The following is a 22,467-nucleotide window of genomic DNA, read 5'->3' on the forward strand; positions in this document are numbered from 1 at the left end:
AATAGCTCTAATTGATAACGCTCATTTCAAATTTAGATTTACAGCCCCGAAATCTTGTCGTTGTTTTAATTTTGATGCCCCGGCCTCCACCGTTTGACCAATAAGAAAGTCCATGAGTGTGTCACATCCAGGTTGCCAGTTACGCACCACCATCTTTGTCTAGCTACTGCCCCCGGTAAAGTTACTAAACATGTCAGACCTTAGTAAATCTAAAAGGCGTCGTTACGATTCTCAACTTATTCATGACAAAGGAACAAAACGAGGATTGAAGGCGGAGAAGATTTTTTTGACGCCAAACTTGGTCATTTTCTCCTTGATAGGTAAGTCAGGCATTTAGGTTGTCTTATTACTTGTAATAAAGAGAAACGGATATTTCGTATGTAAATTATACAGTTTTTGATCTTGTCTAATAAAGCTAGTATGTTCGTGCAACGAATGCTTAGCATGCTAGCCCGGTCAATGAACATCGACACATAGGCTAATGTCGATGTGTATTCGAACTGACGGGGCAAAATATATTTTCTATAATAAAACCTATGTGGATATGGGTAGTGTTAGTGCCTGTTTTGTTCTCAATACGCTGATACGCTGAGGAAATGGGTTCCAACATTAGCACGACTGTCATGGCAATGTCAAACGTATGGAGACAGCCAAATCACATGATAAAATAATTTGTCATTCGTGTTTGCATATTGTGGACTAGATGTACCAAGTTATATGGCAATCTGAAACGTTTGAAACCTGTGAACATTTTTTTAATTCAAGTACCCCGTAATCAGAGCAAAGCATTTTTGGTTGAAAAAAAGAGATAAAGAAGTAATCTACTGCACTATTTCATCAGCTTGTGATTTATTAAATTGTATAACAGTGCAAAATATTGCTCATTTGAAGTGGTCTTTCTTGAACTATTTTGAAAAAAAATAATATAAAAATAACTAAAAACTTGTTGAAAAATAAACAAGTGATTCAATTATAAATAAAGATTTGTACACATAGAAGTAATCATCAACTTAATGTGCCCTCTTTGGGGATTGCAATAGAGATCTATCTGGATTTATGAACTTAATTCTAAGCATTTCTTCACAAAAAAATGTATCTTTAACATCAATATTTATGGAACATGTCCACAAAAAAATCTAGCTGTCAACACTGAATATTGCATTTTTGTATTTTTTTTTCACAGTTTATGAACTTACATTCATATTTTGTTGAAATATTATTCAATAAATATATTTATAAAGGATTTTTGAATTGTTGCTATTTTTAGAATCTTAAAAAAAAAAACCTCACGTACCAATTGGCATACCTTCAAGTACCCCCAGGGGTACGCGTACCCCCATTTGAGAACCACTGCTTTAGCGGATTATTCTACTAAGGTCAAAAGTGTACATGTCCATCACAAAATCTCCAGAGAATGTGGGTTCTTACCACCAGATCACAGAGGAACTTAAGGGATAGCAGCATTTGATTTTTAGGAGGAAGTGTAAACACAATGATGACATATGGTAGGAAGTCCCTACTGGTAGAAGTAGAGATCAGGGTTGTAGGTCACCCGACTCAAACCCATCAAAGGAAAAAAACTCACATACCCCTTGGCCTACCTTCAAATACACCCAGGGGTACGCGTACCCCCATTTGAGAACCACTGGCCTATAGGCATACCGTATTTCCTTCAATTGCCGCTGGGGCACGAATTAATTTAAAACCTCTTCTCACTCCTGCGCTTACCGAAGGCATGCGGTAAAAGTAAGCATGCGCAAATTATTTTAAAACCTCTTCTCACTCCGGCAGTTACCAAAGGTATGCAGTAAACATTTGAGTGTGATGTAAGCTTGGACCTTAAATCCTACTGAATAGCTCCTAATCTTCTTCCCTTTATGCGATTTCAAATTACCGGTATTGAAATCAGCCTCCTCCATTTTGAAAATGATGACAGGGGAAGTGTCACTCGTGACGTCACGAGTTTGACCAGGCGGTAATACTAAACATGCGCAAATTATTTTGGGAAGCGAGTTTGACCCAGCAGTAATTCAAGGCAGGTGCATACTAAATGACCTGCGGCAATTCAAGGAAATATGGTACCTTGATAAAAGGTCTCTTCTTTGGTTTTAGCCATACATTAGGCTGCTAAGCATGCTCTACTTATTTTCACCAGTCTGTGTGGAGTTGGCATGTTCTCCCGGTGACTACGTGGGTTCCCGTCCGGGTACTCCGGCTTCCTCCCACATCCAAAGACATGCACCTGGGGATAGGTTGATTGGCAACACTAAATTGGCCCTAGTGTGTGAATGTGAGTGTGAATGTTGTCTGTCTATCTGTGTTGGCCCTGCGATGAGATGGCGACTTGTCCAGGGTGTACCCCGCCTTCTGCCCGATTGTAGCTGAGATAGGCGCCAGCGCCCCCCGCGACCCCAAATGGGAATAAGCGGTAGAAAATGGATGGATGGATGCGTGAATGTGAGAGTGAATGTTGTCTGTCTATCTGTGTTGGCCCTGGGATGAGGTGGCGACTTGTCCAGGGTGTACTCCGCCTTCCGCCCGAATGCAGCTGAGATAGGCTACAGCACCCCCGCGACCCGAAAAGGGACAAGCGGTAGAAAATCGATGGCTGGATAACAATTGCTAGCGTTGGTTGTAGTTTGTTTTAGTCTGTGTTTTCTAATAGTACTGACAATAACCACTTGATTGCCGTATGTTGTGATATATTGTACACAAGCACGACGTGCTTCTTCCTGAAACCTCAGCACCTCAACCCCTAGTAAGAGGCGGTGGAAGTTTGAAGTTCCTCGGAGTAAATGGTAAATGGGTTGTACTTGTATAGCGCTTTTCTACCTTTTTTTAAGGAACTCAAAGCGCTTTGACACTATTTCCACATTCACCCATTCACACACGCACACACACACACACACACGCACGCACACACACACACACACAAGCACAAACACACACACACTGATGACGGGAGTTGCCATGCACGGCGCTAACCAAGGACCCATCAGGAGCAAGGGTGAAATGTCTTGCTCAAGGACACAACGGACGTGACTAGGATGGTAGAAGGTGGGGATTGAACCAGTAACCCTCAGATTGCTGGCACGGCCAGTCCCCCAACTTCGCCACGGCGTCCCCCTTGTATCTAGTAGCCTAGTCTATCGAGCTGGATTCGGCTCAGTTAGGGAGAGGGGGAGGGGACTACAGAATTTTGTCCATGATTGCAGTACCATTTCTGCCTACATATGGCTCCTTTAACCAGGCCAATAACTAAAACTTTTAAAACATTATTATTTTTGGTGCTTTACTGAAAAAAAATTATTATAATTGGAGTCATGGGCATCAAATCAGTCCCAAAGGTAAGTAGTGTAGGAATATGTTGTATATTTATAGAGCGCTTTTTCCTCAAGTTACTCAAAGCACTTTACATAGTGAAATCCAATATCTAAGTTACAATTAAACTAGTGTGGGTGGCACTGGGAGCAGGTGGGTAAAATGTCTTGCCCAAGGACACAACGGCATTGACTAGGATGGCAGAAGCAGGGATTGAACCTGCAACCCACAAGTTGCTGACACGCCCGCTCTACCAACCGAGCTATACAGCTTGTATTAAGTATAGTTATAGTCAAATGAGCTGGAGTTTAGTTTCCTTAGGGCAAGGGTGTCTAAAGTGCAGCCCAAGGGTTATTTTTTGCACACGGATTTTTATTTGCCCTCGACATGTTCTGACATTTTAAATGAGATCATTATTAATAAGGTTTAGATACAACTATTTGCTTTGTCACCTATAACACAAAAGCTAAGATAAATAAAACAAGTTCATATAGCTTAGCACAGTGGTCCCCAACCGTTTTGTAGCTGCGGACCGGTCACATTTGATAATTTGTCCCGCGGACCGGCGGGGTGGGGGTTGGGGGTGTTTTTTTTTTTTCTTTGTCATGAAAAAGGGAGGTTTTTGTCATGAAAAAGGGAGGTTTTTGGGTTGGTACACTAATTAAAAGTGTATCTTGTGTTTTTTATGTTGATTTAATAATAAAAAAATTAAAAAAAATTGAAAAATAAAAAATTTATAAAAGATTATTCTGTGGCCGGTGGTTGGGGACCACTGGCTTAGCATATATTGATGCGCATTAAATTTGTTTTAGCCGGGCCACTCCTTGTCAAATTGGGGCCCGAAGCAGAATTTTAACAAAAAATGTTTCACTTTTTTTATTTATGTGAAACAATTTTTTATACTTTTTGAAATCAAACTTGAATTTGGTATTTTGATCTAAAACAAATTAATCAGAGATAATTTGTTTAATGACTTATTATTTAGTGCAAAATAACACATTTAACAAGATTAAAACATACAGTTTAATTATTAAAAGTTTGACCAGGATCCAATCCCGGGATGGCTGTTTACAAGCCGAGCACTAACAATGCATGCCACAGATGATATTGAAAATGTTGTTAGAAATTTGCCATTATGCTTTTATCAGTAACAGAGCAGGAAGGGGCTGGAAAAAATTTTTCATATGAAGCGGTCTGTCATTCATTTTTTTTGTAATTTACATGCGTTTCTTCCCAAAAACGGGGTCTCCTGCGTATATGAGGCGTGGTTTTAGCTGTAACGTACAAAAATGAACCCCCTGCCCTAGAGTATTTATCACATACTTTCCTCCTGCTCCAGACTCCATGATCCTGCTGGGCTCCATCGAGAAGCTGCAGCTGCAGTCTCTGCTCTCGCTCCAGCTGGGCCGCCAGCGCCGCCTGGAGTACCTGCACCAACTGGCCCTGGACAGTGACGCCAACGAACACCTGCCCAGCCTGGCCAGCGACAACGCTCATCAAGGGGTCCGCTTCTTGGTGAGCACCCAACAGGTGTGAGGTGACCCCCGGGGTGGGGGTGGGTAGCCCGGCTGGGGGTGGGAACGGTAGCACTAGAGCAAGACCCGGCATGTGTGACGCATGTAGCGATCGGTAAAGGCACAGGTGGAGGGTATGAAACACGGCGTTGGTAAGTGCTTTGATCGATTTAACATCCTCTTTATTGACATTAACACTCTTGTCTTGTGTGTCTCTCGTCTGTGCCCTCACCTGTGCTGTCTCCTTGGTTCTTGCTTCGCACACCCTCCTTTATTTCCTTTCTTTCTTATATATGCCTGTGCATGCTTGTGTCTGTGGCACCCTTTTGTTAATGTGTTGTCCATCCAGATCTCCACTGAGGAGTCCTCCTCCTTCAGCCCAGCAGTGGTCTCCAACAGCCAGCAGCTGCCTCTCAAATCGGCTCTGAAAAGCGTGTCCGCAATCAGCAACGCTGACACGCCAAGCAGTACGTCACCGCTGCCAACGCAGCAACAATGAATCATTCAAGAGATGATTAATGCTTTTTTCCTCCCCGAGGCTCTCAGACGCTCTCCTGCGTCGAGCAAGACAAGGAGCTGCTGGAGGTGAGAGCGAGTGCGGGAGAGGTCAAGGATCAAGTGAGTTTTCGGGGCATGGAAGGGCGGGGGTCAGGCGCCTCAGCATGCAAGTCGTATTTGGCTTGAAAATGTGACGTACTTTTGTGAACACAATGCATTGTGGGTCTTTCTGGCCTCTGACTACAGTATTTTCTGGCACACCGGATTAAAAGGCGCACTGCTGATGAACGGGTCTAGTCAGGTCTTTTTTCATACAAAAGGCGCACCGGATTATAAGGCGCTTAAAGGGGACATACGGTGGGGGGAAAAGGTATTTGGTCAGCCACCGATTGTGCAAGTTCTCCCACTTAAAATGATGACAGAGGTCTGTAATTTTCATCATAGGTACACTTCAACTGTGAGAGACAGAATGTGGAAAAAAATCCAGGAATTCACATTGTAGGAATTTTAAATAATTTATTTGTAAATTATGGTGGAAAATAAGTATTTGGTCAACCTTTCAAAGCTCTCGCTGATGGAAGGGGGTTTTGGCTCAAAATCTCACGATACATGGCCCCATTCATTCGTCCTGTCCCCTTAGCAGAAAAACAGCCCCAAAGCATGATGTTTCCACCCCCATGCTTCACAGTAGGTGTGGTGTTCGTGGGATGCAACTCAGTATTCTTCTTCCTCCAAACATGACGAGTTGAGTTTATACCAAAATGGATACATGGATGATACAGCAGAGGATTGGGAGAATGTCATGTGGTCAGATGAAACCAAAATAGAAATATAAACAGAATACAATGATTTGCAAATCTTTTTCAACCCATATTCAAATGAATGCACTACAAAGACAAGATATTTGAGGTTCAAACTCATAAACTTATATTTTTTTGCAAATAATAATTAACTTAGAATTTCATGGCTGCAACACATGCCAAAGTAGTTGGGAAGGGGCATGTTCACCACTGTGTTACATCACATTTTCTTTTAACAATACTCAATAAACGTTTGGGAACTGAGGAAACTAATTGTTGAAGCTTTGAAAGTGGAATTCGTTCTCATTCTTGTTTTATGTAGAGCTTCAGTCGTTCAACAGTCCGGGGTCTCCGCTGTTGTATTTTACGCTTCATAAGACAGGTCTGGACTGCAGGCGGGCCAGGAAAGTACCCACACTCTTTTACTACGAAGCCACGCTGTTGTAACATGTGGCTTGGCATTGTTTTGCTGAAATAAGCAGGGGCGTCCATGATAACGTTGCTTGGATGACGACATATGTTACTCCAAAACCTGTATGGACCTTCCAGCATTAATGGTGCCTTCACAGATGTGTAAGTTACCTTGGCTTTTGAACTTTGCGCCTATAACAATCCGGATGGTTATTTTCCTCTTTGTTCCGGAGGACACCACGTCCACAGTTTCCAAATATAATTTGAAATGTGGACTCGTCAGACCACAGAACACTTCTCCACTTTGCATCAGTTCATCTTAGATGAGCTCGGGCCCAGCGAAGCCGACGGCGTTCCTGGGTATTGTTGATAAATGGCATTGGCTTTTCATAGTAGCGTTTTAACTTGCGCTTACAGCTGTAGCGACCAACTGTAGTTACTGACAGTGGTTTTATGAAGTGTTCCTGAGCCCATGTGGTGATATACTTTTCACATATATGTCGGTTTTTAATCCAGTACCGCCTGAGAGTTCAAAGGTCCGTAATATCATCGCTTACGTGCAGTAATTTCTCCAGATTCTCTGAACCTTTTGATGAGTTTACAGACCGTAGATGGTAAAATCCCTAAATTCCTTGCAATATCTCGTTGAAAAATGTTGTTCTAAAGCTGTTCGACAATTTGCTTACAAATTGGTGACCCTCACCCCATCCTTGTTTGTGAATTACTTAGCATTTCATGGAAGCTGCTTTTATACTCAATCATGGCACCCACCTGTTTATAATTAGCCTGCACACCTGTGGGATGTTCCAAATAAGTGTTTGATGAGCATTCCTCAACTTAATTAGGATTTATTGCCACCTTTACCAACTTCTTTGTCACGTGTTGCTGGCATCAAATTCTAAAGTTAATGATTATTTGCAAAAAAAAAATGTTTATCAGTTTGAACATCAAATATGTTGTCTTTGTATAATATTCAACTGAATATGGATTTGAAAAGGATTTGCAAATACTTGTATTCCGTTTATATTTACATCTAACACAATTTCCCAACTCATATGGAAACAGGGTTTGTAAATCGTCGAAATGCAACAAATATTGTCATGGCCTGTCACGCCAGGTTTTGTTTTGTGTTTGTTGTGGTGTTTCTATGTTTTAGTCTGTTTCTGTTCTCAGCGCTCTTTTCCTTGTTTACGTTTGGTTGCTATGTACGATAATTTTCTTACACACCAGTTTCTGTTCTGTGATTTGTGTTTCCACATGCTGTCACCATTAATCACTTCCCCTTATACACTGATGTTACTCTGTTTTTGGTTTCTCGATCAATGTACACTCTACAGCATTTGGAAGGTACGTCGGTTAAATGCTGAGATAGCTTTTTCTCTGGTCGCCGTCTGCAACGGTTGCGTTCTTGTTAGCTCAATGTTACATTTGATGCTTTCATCTCTCCATGCTAAACTGTTCCTGTTCTTTTCCACGTTGTGAGAACACCACCATCGCAGCAATGTGACCCAAATGTAAAAAATATTGTGGAATGGTATGTTGTTATGTTAGTATAATCCAGTGAGTTTATATATATGACTCATTCACTGTAATATTCTATAAATCTGTAATGGACATTAGGGGGGTCTAGATTTTGTTGAACTTCTTGAGCAAGCCTTTAAGAGAAAACTAGCTTCTCCAACTTTAAATAAAATCAAACTTCCGTTAAGACTTTCACAAAACGAAGGGAAAACATTTTTCAAGTTCCGAACAATTTGACTTTACACCAATTTACACTTTATTGGTGGACATTTTTCAGATATATTTACATATATTTTCCCTCACCTAAAAAATCTTGTAGCACTAGAGCATTTTAACACAAGGAAAAGGTATTCACATATTATATAAAAATGTAAGAAATAATAAAAATGTCAATACAAAATTTTACCACTCTGGTGTGTGAACACATGAACTTCTTTACATATCCATATCAAAACAATCCATCCAAAAATAAAATCAAAAGTGTATAAAAATGCACATTTTCTGGTTCAGTCGCCAGTCGGGCAATTACCGATCCACATGTGAATGAATAAATGGCTCCCGAACAAACAGCACACATCTGCAAATCGGTTCTCATTGTTTCCGTAAAAGAGCCGTTCAAAAGGGCCATTCATAAACAAGCTCTAAGGAAATATATTACTGTCAGGAGATCATAAAAACATCACTTATAAGAAATTTGATATGCATGTTTTGGACTAGATTTGGCTATTATTTTGACTTGGGTGGGGCACATTTATACAGAAAATGTGTAAAAAATGTAATACAGTATATGTATGTGTAAAAAATGTAATACAGTATATGTATATATATATATATATATATATATATATATATATATATATATATATATATATATATATGTGTGTGTGTGTGCGTGTATGTATATACAAACCTTGAATTTTAACTTTTTAAGGTCAAGGCAAGTTAAAGGAGGGTTCATATTTTAGGGCATCAAGGCAAGTTAGAACAGCACTGTCACGCCTGTAAGATTATGTTTTGTTTTTTGCCATGTTTGGTCAGGTTATGTTTAGTTTTTTGGACATTTAGTTCTGTCTTTGCACTTCCTGGTTTGTTTTAGTCTCCATGGCAACCCATTAGTTTCACCTGGTCTCCTAGTCACGTCCCTGTCCCCAGCCTCACACCTGTTTTCACTAATTATCACAGCTGCTATTTAAGTCATTCTTTTTCTTGTCTTCGTCCTGGCATCTTCACTTCTACCCATGCTTCACCTCCTTCATGCCTTCGAACACCTTGCCATCCATGCCCCCTGTTTTGGTCACAGTAAGTTTTGTATTTATGCCTTAGTGCAAGTATAGTTTTGTATTTATGCCACAGTGCACTCTTTTGTTTCATGTCTTAAGTCATGCCATTGTGCTAGTTTTGTTTTGATTAGTCTAATTTATTATCCGCCATTGGGCGCGTCCTTGGTTTGCCTTTTTGTAGTGTGTTTGTTTATTAAATAAATTAAACATGTACTCACGTCCACGCCGGGCTCGTTCCAAACATTTTCTGCATCGAAGAAACAAACTTAATCCAAGTCTAAGTCTGACAAGAACCAAGGCAAATATTGTTTAATTTCAAGGCAGGTGCTCCAAAGCATATATATATATATATATATATATATATATATATATATATATATATATATATATTTATGTACATATATATATATATATATATATTTATGTATATATGTGTATATCTCTATACTGTATATATGTACTATATGCACATGCACATACACATATATACATATACTTCATCTTTAGTAACTTTGTGTGCAAATCAATGAATTTACGTTATTAGATTTAGTTTATTAGTGGAATGTAGCAATATTTTCTGTATATTAGTCTTGTCATGTTTATATTGATTATTTTGGAAGTCAGGATAATCGATGTTTAGTAGTGTTGGATCATTAAAATACAAATAAATAAGATATGTGAGCAAGTAGTTTATTGATAACCTTTTTGTCATTTTTTTCTCTATTTCTGGCCATATATTTGGCTTTGATACTCCAATTGGAATTTTTTCAAATATGTGTGTATATATATCCATCCATTTCCTACCGCTTATTCCCTTTTTGGGGTCGCGGGGGGTGTTGGCGCCTATCTCTGCTACAATCGGGCGGAAGGTGGGGTACACCCTGGACAAGTCGCCACCTCATCACAGGGCCAACACAGATTGACAGACAACATTCACACTCACATTCATACGCTAAGGCCAATTTAGTGTTGCCAATCAACCTATCCCCAGGTTATAAATATATATTATATATATATATTTATATATGTGTGTGTATGTGTATATATATATATATATATATATATATATATATATATATATATATATATATATATATATATATATATATATATATATATATATATGTATATATGTATGTATGTATGTATGTATGTATGTATGTGTGTGTATATATATATATATATATATATATATGTCTTGATTGGATTATCCAGATAATAGTGCTCGATACCGTGGTAGAGCGCAATATGTAGGTGTGGGAAAAAATCACAAGACTACTTCATCTCTACAGATCTGTTTCATGAGGGGTTCCCTCAATCATCAGGATATTGAGGGAACCCCTCATGAAACAGATCTGTAGAGATGAAGTAGTCTTGTGATTCTTTCCCACACCTACATATATATATATATATATATATATATATATATGTATATGTGTGTACGTATATATATATATATATATATATATATATATATATATATATATATATATATATATATATATATATATATATATATATATATATATCCATTTTCTAACGCTTATTCCAGCGCCCCCCGTGACCCTACAAGCGGGCGGAAGGCGGAGTACACCCTGGACAAGTCGCCACCTCATCGCAGGGCTAACACAGATAGACAGACAACATGGCCAATTTAGTTTTGCCAATCCACTTATCCCCAGGTGCATGTCTCTGGAGGTGGGAGGAACCCACGCATTCACGGGGAGAACATGCAAACTCCACACAGAAAGATCCCGTGCCTGGATTTGAACCCAGGACTGCAGGAACTTCGTATTGTGAGGCAGACGCACTAACCCCTCTGCCACGGTGAAGCCTCATGTGTGAGTGTGTGTGTGTGTGTGTGTGTGTGTGTGTGTGTGTGTGTGTATATATATATATATATATATATATATATATATATTTGTGTGTGTATGCATACAGTTGTGATCAAAATTATTCAACCCCCACACAATTTTGTTTTTTTAGCAAGTTGGACATTTATTCCGTATTTTGTTTATAGTCATATCAAATAAAGATGTGTCAAATAGACAATTGCAACTTAAATTGTAACACTGTATTTTACAAAATACCAAAAAAGGACATTTTTCTTAATATCTCATTGACAAAATTATTCAACCCCCTAGTTACATGCATCTTTAGTACTTAGTAGAACACCCTTTGGCAGTAATTACATCCTTCAAACGTGATACATAACCGGATACAAGCTTCTTGCAACGATCTACAGGTATTTTAGCCCATTCCTCTTGGGCAAAGGCCTCCAGTTCATTCATATTCTTGGGCTTGCGTGCTGCAACTGCCTTCTTCAAGTCCCACCGCAGGTTTTCTATAGGATTTAGGTCTGGCGACTGTGAAGACCACTCCAGAGTCTTCCAGCCCTTCTTCTGCAACCACTCTGATGTTGATTTGGAGGTATTCTTGGGATCGTTGTCCTGTTGGAAGGTCCAACGTCTCCCAAACCTCAGCTTCGTCACTGACTTCATGATATTTGCAGCTAATAGATCCTGGTAGGAAATAGAATTCATAATGCCTTGAACGCGCTGGAGATTCCCGGTACCTGAGGCAGAGAAACAGCCCCAGAGCATGATTGACCCCCCCACCATGCTTAACAGTAGGCAAGGTGTTCTTCTCTTTGTAAGCTTCATTTTTTCTCCTCCAGACATAACGTTGATTCATAGGCCCAAAGAGTTCCACTTTTGTCTCATCACTCCATAGAACAGTTTCCCAAAACCTTTGGGGTTTGTCCAGATGATTTTTGGCATACTGGAGTCTATTTTCTTGTGCCTGGTAGTCATCAGTGGAGTGCGCCTGGGAGTTCTGGCATGGAGGCCTTCATCTCGTAGTGCGCGCCTTATTGTCTGGGACGAAACCTGCGTTCCCCCCTCTGCAATGTCCTGTTGTAGTTCCTCAGCTGTTACTTGGGGTTTTTTCACCACTGTACGCTTCAAATACCGGACAGCAGTTGGACACAGCATTCTCTTTCTACCACGTCCAGGTAGTATTTCCACTGTGCCTTTAGCTTTAAACTTGCAAATTATGCTCCCAACTGTGTCTCTTGGAATGTGTAATGTCTTTGCTATTTTCTTATATCCATATCCTTTCTTATGAAGAGAAATTACCTCCTCTTGACTTCTTTGACCACTCCCTGGACTTCACTATGTTGCAAGTACACCATTGACCATCTACAAGAAGCTGAGCATCACAATCTTTTTCAATCAGTTTAATTGTTGCTCGTTATGGTTCTAATCACATCGACAGGTGTTTTCAACGCCTGATTGAAAAGACCTTATTCAAATTCTGTTCTTAAGAGTTATAATCTTCAAGGGCTTGAATAATTTTGTCAATGAGATATTAAGGGAAATGACACTGTTTGGTATGTCACAAAATGTAATGTTGTAATTCAAGTTGCATTTGTCTATTTAATGCATCTTTATTTGATATGACTATAAACAAAATACGGAATAAATGTCCAACTTGCTAAAACACCAAAATTGTGTGGGGGTTGAATATTTTTGATCACAACTGTGTATATATATATACAGCATATATGTATATAGATGTATGCATACATATATAAATGTATATATGTACATGTATGTGTATATATATATATATATATATATATATATATATATATATATATATATATATATATATATATATATATATATATATATATAACTGTTTTGTTTTTTTTCATTATTAATACAAACTTGCCAGCTTTTTGTCATTTCAGGATGCCTTCATCTATATTTTTACATTTTGATAGAGGGAGGTATTTTTATATATTTTTTTAATTTATATGTACATGTAGATGCTGTGTTGGGACATATCTATCAAGAGTTTGAGCAGAAATATGTCGTATAGGAATTAACTACACACTCTAATAACACATTAAAGGCCTACTGAAATGAGATTTTCTTATTTAAACGGGGATAGCAGGTCCATTCTATGTGTCATACTTGATCATTTCGCGATATTGCCATATTTTTGCTGAAAGGATTTAGTACAGAACATCCACAATAAAGTTCGCAACTTTCGGTGCTAAGACAAAAGCCCTGCCTCTACCGGAAGTCGCAGACGATGAAGTCGCAAGTGTGGGGGCTCCTCACATATTCACATTGTTTATAATGGGAGCCTCCAACAAAGTGTTATTCGGACCGAGAAAACGACAATATCCCCATTAAATTGAGCGAGGATGAAAGATCCGTGTTTTGAGGATATTGATAGCGACGGACTGGGAAAAAGTTTTTTTTGGAAAACGCGTTTGCATTGGGACAGATTCCGATGTTTTTAGACACATTTAGTAGGATCATTCTGGGAAATCCCTTATCTTTCTATTGTTTTGCTAGTGTTTTAGTGAGTTTAATAGTACCTGATAGTCGGAGGTGTACGTCCACGGGTGTGTTGACGCGCAGTGTCTCAGGAGAGTCGACGGCAGGTTTATGGACGGCACAAGCTCGGCTTTTGTCCGGTAAGAAGCGACTTTTTAACCACAATTTTCTCACCGAAACCTGCTGGTTGACATTCTGTCGTGATCCATGTTCGCTTGACCGCTCTGATCCATAATAAAGTTTTACCTCCAGGAATTTTAAACAAGGAATCACCTTGTGTTTGTGTGGCTAAAGGCTAAAGCTTCCCAACTCCATCTTTCTACTTTGACTTCTCCAATATTAATTGAACAAATTGCAAAAGATTCAGAAACACAGATATCCAAAATACTGTATAATTATGCCGTTAAAGCAGATGACATTTAGCTGTGTGTGTGTGCAGCGCTCATACTTCCTAAAAACATGATGTTTTCAAGACGAAACTCCCGGGAGATTTAAAATTGCAATTTAGTAAACTAAAAAGGCCGTATTGGCATGTGTTCCAATGTTCATATTTCATCATTGATGTATAAACTATCAGACTGCGTGGTGGGTAGTAGTGGGTTTCAGTAGGCCTTTAACAATGTACTATGTCAGATGATTGTTTTTTTAAGCAATACCTTTTGTGAAATTAAATATACGCAAGTCATGTATAAAAACCTTGTGTTTGCTTTTTGATATTAAAATAAAACACAAAGCAGTTTGGCTAATGGAGATGAAGTCTGATAAACAATCTATTTTTTTTTCTCTTGGTTCAGTACAGTTCATCTACTCAGTGGCCTAGTGGTTAGAGTGTCCGCACTGAGATCGGTAGGCTGTGACTTCAAATCCCGGCCGAGTCACACCAAAGACTATAAAAATGGGACTCATTCCTTTCCTGGTTGGCACTCAGCATCAAGGGTTAGAATTGGGAGTTAAATCACCAAAAATGATTCCCGGGCGCGGCACCGCTGCTGCCCACTGCTCCCCTCACCTCCCAGGGGGTGATCAAGGTTGATGGGTCAAATGCAGAGAATAATTTCGCCACACCAAGAGTGTGTGTAACAATCATTGGTACTTTACACTTTAACTTTACAACAGTTTGGCCAACAAAAATAAAGAGTGACACCTCTGACATCAAACACACAATCTTCACAGCCTATGTTCAGTTCAATGAGATGACAAATCATTTGAGATGGTATTGATGTTATTTGAACCCTGATACAGTTTGCAGTTAAATAAAGGAGTGAACATCCCAGTAAACAAACTTAAGACTTTATAAACAAGTTGTGACAACGTTCACGACACATCGCCTTCTGCAAAACATCAAATAGTTTTCTCTTTTGCTGTATACTTTTGGTGTTGGGACAAGTGCGTCCGTCTCCAATATTGTCCACACCTGTCTCCATCTAAACACAGCAATGCGCTCTTAAAAGCATGTCGGGAAGTGAGGGAAAATTACGTTAAACCAAGCGCTTGGCTCTGTTTTCTCTAAGGTGAAATCTCCCTTGCAAAGTCCGTGTAGTTAGTCTGGCATGATGATCAAGCCAAACGACTCTCGTGTACATGCGTTAATAATTGACGGGTTTTCGGTAATTAATTACCGTTACATCCACTGATGTTAGTCAATTTTTTAGGGCTTACGGAAAATGACAAGGGCGGTCGCGGCTTTTGCCGCAGTAGCCGTGGTTAAATTTGAGCCCTGTATGTATATAGGTATTTGCGAACATGTATAGTTAAATGTATATATTTGTGTATATATGTGTAGGTATATGTATATATTTGTGTATAAATATACTTATGTACGTACGTATATATTTGTATATAAATGTATATATTTGTTTATAAATGTATATAATTTATTTTCAAACTTGGACACTTTTGTATCCTGTACGTGTCCCACACTGTCATGCAGTGTGCTTTGAGGGACATGGAAGCTACTTAGAAATGTTTCGGACTTAACAAATGCAAAATATACACTTCTTCTTCCATAAGCCCCTCGTGTCTCATGCAGTGTTGCATTAGCATTGATCCTTGAGCCTCATTAAAACTACCTGTCAGCAGCGCTCCACTCACCTGAGGGGAACTTTCTCCAAGCCTGTAAGCGTCCACTGTCACTAACGTTGTCTTCTTGTTGTGTTGATGTTCCCCCCCCCTCCCCCTTGTCCCTCCCGGGCGGATAGAGCCCAGCTGCCCCCTCTGCAAGAAGGAAGCCCAAACGAGTGAGGATCTCCATGGCGGTAAGATTGTCTGTCGCCCGCCTAGAGACAGTTGCCTGGTAACCGTTGCCTTGCGACAGCGCAAAATATGTATCCATGTGTGTCAAACACATGTGCTTAACCTTTTTGCCGTTTCGTTGTGTGTTTATTTCGAGGTGGCTGCTGGTTTAAAGCCAAATGTCTCCCTCAAAGTAAGCTTACATGTTCAAAGAGACTTGGAGGCTCCTGGCTGATATATGCGAGCTCCAATTTGCATATCACAGCCGTGACATCACGCAGTAAAGTGCATCCTGTGGTGTGATTGTGAAAGGATGACAATGTGTGAGTCGATGCAGAGAGACACGTCTTCACACGTTGCCGCCTCGCCGCTAATGTCTTTTTAAAAATGGGTCTTTACACCTCAGCCACATAACAATGACATCAAATAGTTCATGGAAGTTAGTAGGGGGGAAAAAGACTTGGCAAAAATGCCATAGTGTGTAAAATGAAGTTGGAGGAATGTTTAAGACAACACATTTAGTGTAATTGAACACAAACATACTGCTAAAATGTTCTAATCATAGTTATTACTACAAACATGCATACTTGCCAACCCTCCCGAATTTTACGGGAGACTCCCGAAATTCAGCGCCTCACCCGAAAACCTCCCGGGACAAATTTTCTCCCGAAAATCTCCCGAAATTCAGGCAGAGCTGGAGGCCACGTCCCCTCCAGCTCCGTGAGGACCTGAGTGACGTGTCTGAGAGCGTGTCTGCCCAATGACGTTATAACTGTAGAATGATCGAGGGCGAGTTCTTGGTTTCTTATGTGGGTTTATTTTTAGGCAGTTTCATTAAGTCCTCCCAGCGCAGTAACAACACACAACAACAGCAGTCACGTTTATGTCTACCACTCTACTGTAAGACAGTTCGTCTGCCGTAAACACCATGTGACACTCTTAAACAGGACAATACTGCCATCTACTATACATGCACCACAACACCTCCAGGCAACTTCAACCCTTTACTAATCCTCCTCCATTCACATCCCATCTCCCCAGATTGTAAATAACCTAATGTAAATAATCGAATGTATTTCTAATGTATATACTTGTTCTTATGCTATCTGAACGCACTATGTTCTTTGCTCGCTTTACATATCCTACTAAGTAAGACCTACACTATTTCAATGTCCATTTCTCTGTTGATGCAATTGTTGACTGAAGTACTGATATCAACCAAAGCTCCTCATCCCAGCCCCCGGATTGTAAATAATTCCATGTATATACTATGATGATTAATTTGTGTGATGAATGTATTATGTTGATAGTATATATCAGGGGTGCCCATTACGTCGATCGCGATCGACTGGTCGATCTCGGAGGGTGTGTCAGTCGATCTCAAGCCAGGCATTAAAAAATATACATACAAATGAGCAATCATCAATCATACCAAGACTTCACTTTCGTCAGTTGTTTGACACTCTCGGCAACCGAGGATCTTGTGAGATGACGCTGGCTGCTGCAAGCTCATATTTAAGAAAAAAATCACTAACAGGGCGGACGCAGAGAAACACATTTTATTTCTAGAGACTCCGTACCTACTGTCAAAACTCTAAAGACCGACTGCACAGTTCCTGTCTTCACCATAAAAGACCTGTTTCATCCTGCCTGTGCTAACAAAATAAGAGTCTCAGAAAGCTAGCGTGCACAAGCTAGCAAGCTACGGAGTTTGATGCCAATGTATTTCTCCCCCGCCCTCAGCGACCGCTTTCTCACTTGCTTGCCCACCCGCACTCTCACTGACGTCAGTCACCTGCTGCCAGACATTATAGAGCCACACACATATGCTACTCTCATAACAAAGTGTTTAAAAACGAGTATGCAAGTTGGACAAATGAGATGCCAAATCCAACCACTTTCATGTGGTATTGGACAGAAAGTAGGACTTTTTTTTTCCTCCATTTGAAAATGCGGACGTTATCAGCACCACTGTCTAATTCCAATCAATGCAAGTCATCAGAATCAAATACACCAACTTATATTCTTGTCTTCATGAAAGAAAGGAATCTATGTGTGTTAAACATGCTTGTATTATCATTAAACACCATTAACTTGTTAACAAAACTGTCTCTTTCATAAATAAATAAATATAAATTATAAATAGGAATGAGGTAGATCTCCTCAACTTGGTCAATTGAAAAGTAGCTCGCCTGCAGAAAAAGTGTGAGCGCCCCTGGTATATATTATTACCATGAATTGATTAACGTGGACCCCGACTTAAACAAGTTGAAAAACGTATTGCGATGTTACCATTTAGTGGTCAATTGTACGGAATATGTACTGAACTGTGCAATCTACTAATAAAAGTTTCAATCGATCAATCAATCATGCATATGTGACAATAAAATCTACGGTGCAGTGCACAACTGCGCACACAACAGCTGTGAATTAACTCCTCCCCTCTTAACCACGCTCCCAACCGCACCCCGCGTTTCACCCCCGGCCACGCCCCCACCTCCCGAAATCGGAGGTCTTGAGGTTGGCAAGTATGCTAACATGTATTTTAAGTCCAAAAAATTTCAAGGTTAATAAAAAAAATCGCACTAGATGCTCGAGCCAAGAAGGAAGGTCAATTAGAAGAGTTGAGGTGGAAGAGGGAGAGACCGAATTGAGCCTGACCCTCTGGGGAATACTCACATGTCCTCGCTATAGAGTAGCTGAAGGATGGAAAAAGTCCTCAGAGAGTCAAAAGTATATAAAACATGTTTGGATTCATATGTTTTCATTCTGTTTTTTAAACCCGGTTTGATCTAACTGTCATTTATTTTATTTAGAAAGATTTGCGTATCATGGTTGTCATCCATATAGTGAATGTTAAAGGGCTGGGGTATTGATGCCTAAATATACAGTACAGACCAAAAGTTTGGACACCTCATTTCAATGTGTTTTCTTTATTTTCATGACTATTTACATTGTAGATTGTCACTGAAGGCATCAAAACTATGACACCTGTGAAGTGAAAACCCTTCCAGGTGTGTACCTCTTGAAGCTCATCGAGAGAATGCCAAGAGTGTGCAAAGCAGTAATCAGAGCAAAAGGTGGCTATTTTGAAGAAATTATAAAATATTCTAAATGTTTTTTCAGTTATTTCACCTTTTTTTGTGAAGTATATAACTTCATTCATAGTTTTGATGCCTTCAGTGACAATCTACAATGTAAATAGTCATGAAAATAACGAAAACCCATTGAATGAGAAGGTGTGTCCAAACTTTTGGCCTGTAGTGTACTCTGAGAGTAAAGACAAAACATTTCCAATCCGAATACTAAATACAAATTAGACAGCCGAAAAGCAGTGATGTCATCTTTATACTGTGGTCAGCCACCAGGGGGCGTGTTTGCCTGGTATTTGATTGCTATGCTATGCTGTCATGCATCACCCAGCATTATGGGCCTCATTCCTCTGTTGTTTTGGCGAACTATTTCGCTAAATGAATGTTGTCTCTTCAGGACTCGACTGAAGTAGAAGATGGGATGACACCGACCGAGGTGAGGGCCAAAAGCAAACCCGGCTCGTGCACCTTGGCTCATGTCTTGTGTTGTCGCAGATCGCCGAGTGGGAGGAGCAGCAGCTTGATGAGCCGGTGGATTTTAAGAACTGCAAGATCGACCCGGCGCCCTTCCAGCTGGTGGAGCAAACGTCCTTGCATAAGGTGCCGAGGTGTGTTCAGGGGGGTTTGTACAACGTTGACGCTATCTGCCGTTGTCCCGCAGACTCACACCATATTCTCCCTGCTGGGCCTGGACCACGCCTATGTGACCAGCATGGGCCGCCTGGTGGGCGTCGTCTCCCTCAAAGAGGTCAGTGACCCCTCTCGGCCTCGTTGTCTCTGTCATGTGATCACCGATGCCAGCCCCCCCTCCCCAGTTGCGTAAGGCCATCGAAGGCTCCGTGACGGTGACCGGTGTGAAAGTGCGCCCCCCGTTGGCCAGTTTCCGTGACAGCGGCAACACCACCAGCGTCTCTGAGGTGACGGAACTCCACAAGCTGTGTATCCGCCACAGGGGGCTCTCACTGCCGCAGGGACTCAACCCTCCCGGCGCGGAGGACCAGCCGGACGTGGCGTCGGACTCCAGCGGTCTGCAGTTTGAAGGCACGCCGCACGCCTTGTCACAGCTGGCGCTCCAGGAAAGTCCCTCCTTCACGGAGGAGCCATCAGAATTCACATTCGACTGCAGCCCCTCCCACACCGAGGAGTCCGAGCTGGTCTGTGACTGTGACCCCGCTGATTCCGACCAAGCGGAGCAAGAAAGTGGGAGTCGGCCTCTGAGCATGAACCAATCAGAACAGGAGGAAGCAGCAAAGGACCAATCAGAGGGATGAATGTTCTTGACGTTGCCTTGTTGAAGCACCATTCTCATCTTTCATTGTCTACCCAAATCCATCCATTTTCAACCGCTTGTCCCTCTCGGGGTGTGCTGGAGCCTATCCCAGCTGGAAGGTGGAGTACACCCTGGACAAGTTGCCACCTCATCCCAGGGCCAACACAGGTAGACAACATTCACACACTCGGGCCAATCAGCCTGTAGCCAGCTGAGTGTTGATCATGAGCATGTGTGTGCACTCCAGGCCAACAGGGGGCTGCGTTTTATCACAGTGAGGTTTACTCACCACACATTGGATTGTATGGTGACACGTTTAGTCGCGCAATCCAAAACACAAATATCACAAATGTTTAAATTATAGCACCAAAATCAGGATAATTGGACAAAAGTTATTCTCGTTATAAACAATGGTGTGGAGTGCATGAGAAAGTGGGAGCCACAGGGTCGTAAACACTGTGTTGCATGAATTATGATAACCAGCTTCAGCATCCCCCCAAGTGTTTATATCACTCTCCAAGCATGAATGTTCTGAATCCAAGACATATTTTTTTGTATTAAATGTCCACTAGGGTTGATTTTTGAACACTATTTACAAGGGCATACATCAATGAATGGCAGTAGGGAAGGACCTTCGAGTAGATTCAGGACTTTTTTGGTACATTGTTGCTCTTTTTTTGGCCTTAACTTTGGTTGTGTTGCTCCGAATGGAATTATTTTTTTGTAAGAGAGTGGTCCGAATCATATAACGTGGCCCACCATGTCAGTCAGTGTGGTCTGCCACATCAAATAATGTGACCCTAAAAAGAACAAGTTTGACATCCCACGTGAACAGAACATTTGGATATATATTTATTACTACTTTTTTTGCACAAACCTCTTAGCTTCAGTCCTAAATAAAACTAGTAAACATGTCATGTTTTTTTTATTTTATTTTAACCCCTTGAATGCCCATTTAATCTTCTTTTTTTTATTTAAAAAAAAAAAAAGGCATACATTGAGTTATGATCCATGTAGTGAATGTTAAAGGGCTGAGATACTGATGTAAAGTTAAGGCCATACATATATAAGATAAGAAATAAAACACATTACGCATCGTTATCTTTTTTGTAGGGCCAGATTCCAAACATTATGCGGTGTACTATCATGGGGGGGAAAAAAGTCTCCATTGACTACCATTATAACTACAATTTTAACTGTTTAGTCATTACACAAGATGATCATGCAGTTTTATAATTTTAGGATTACATTTTATACATGTGTGTGTGTGTGTATATATATATATATATATATATATATATATATATATATATATATATATATATATATATATATATATATGTATGTGTATATACATATATATATATATATATATATATATATATATATATATATATATATATAAGGACGCTTCTCAATCGGGATACAGATTTACCAGTGTATCTCCTATGTATGCCAAAATAGAAATAAAACATTGAAATTACACATGAAAGAGACATTTTGGGGAAAAAAAATTCCAATTGGAGTAACACAGCCAAATATATGGCCAGAAATAGAGCAAAAAATGACAAAAAAGTTATCAAGAAATTACTTGCTCACATATCTTATTAATTTGTATTTTAATGATCCAACACTACTAAACATCGAGCCTCCTGACTTCCAAAGTAATCAATGTAAACATGACAACACTAATATACAGAAAATATTGCTGCATTCCACTGATAAATTAAATTCTAATAACGTAAATGAATTGATTTGCACACAAATTTACTAAAGATGAAGTATTTTTAAAATAGCCACATTTTTATACTTAGTATGTACATATATGTGCGTCTATATGTATATATGTGTATGTGCATGTGTATATATGTACATATATATACAGTATAGAGATATACACACATATATATATATATATATATATATATATATATATATATATATATATATATATGATGTCCACTTTAGTGGCACATCACAAAATCAATACTGAGACATTTGAAGTATATTACCCCTTAGTTGTTGCTTGATGCCCAAATGCTCAAATGATGGTTTACAATAGAAGGAATGTACAGATTTCTGCACATTGATCAGCCACTTAATTGGTTGTTGCACATTAAACAGCTGACCAACAGGTGGCAGTGTATGACAAGACACATCCACTGTAGTGACAGAT

At 39.9% G+C, this 22,467-nt stretch overlaps 1 protein-coding gene across 4 annotated transcripts in view; it reads left to right on the plus strand.

The window, feature by feature from the left end:
* The window catches only part of clcn2a (chloride channel, voltage-sensitive 2a), a 165,262-nt gene extending 143,693 nt beyond the window's left edge, over positions 1 to 21,569 (plus strand). For 3 of the 4 annotated variants that reach the window (XM_061920376.1, XM_061920373.1, XM_061920374.1), the window contains exons 18-25: positions 4,661 to 4,836; positions 5,185 to 5,302; positions 5,374 to 5,453; positions 15,896 to 15,952; positions 19,419 to 19,457; positions 19,517 to 19,621; positions 19,683 to 19,769; positions 19,837 to 21,569. In XM_061920376.1, the coding sequence (XP_061776360.1) occupies positions 4,661 to 4,836; positions 5,185 to 5,302; positions 5,374 to 5,453; positions 15,896 to 15,952; positions 19,419 to 19,457; positions 19,517 to 19,621; positions 19,683 to 19,769; positions 19,837 to 20,292 (1,118 nt within the window). In that variant the 3' untranslated portion in view covers positions 20,293 to 21,569. The remainder of the gene's footprint in view (positions 1 to 4,660; positions 4,837 to 5,184; positions 5,303 to 5,373; positions 5,454 to 15,895; positions 15,953 to 19,418; positions 19,458 to 19,516; positions 19,622 to 19,682; positions 19,770 to 19,836) is intronic. The other variant, XM_061920375.1, reaches the window with a different exon arrangement.
* Positions 21,570 to 22,467: the final 898 nt, after the last annotated feature.

This window comes from Nerophis ophidion, linkage group LG14 (assembly GCF_033978795.1).
Source record: "Nerophis ophidion isolate RoL-2023_Sa linkage group LG14, RoL_Noph_v1.0, whole genome shotgun sequence".
Taxonomy (NCBI): domain Eukaryota; kingdom Metazoa; phylum Chordata; class Actinopteri; order Syngnathiformes; family Syngnathidae; genus Nerophis; species Nerophis ophidion.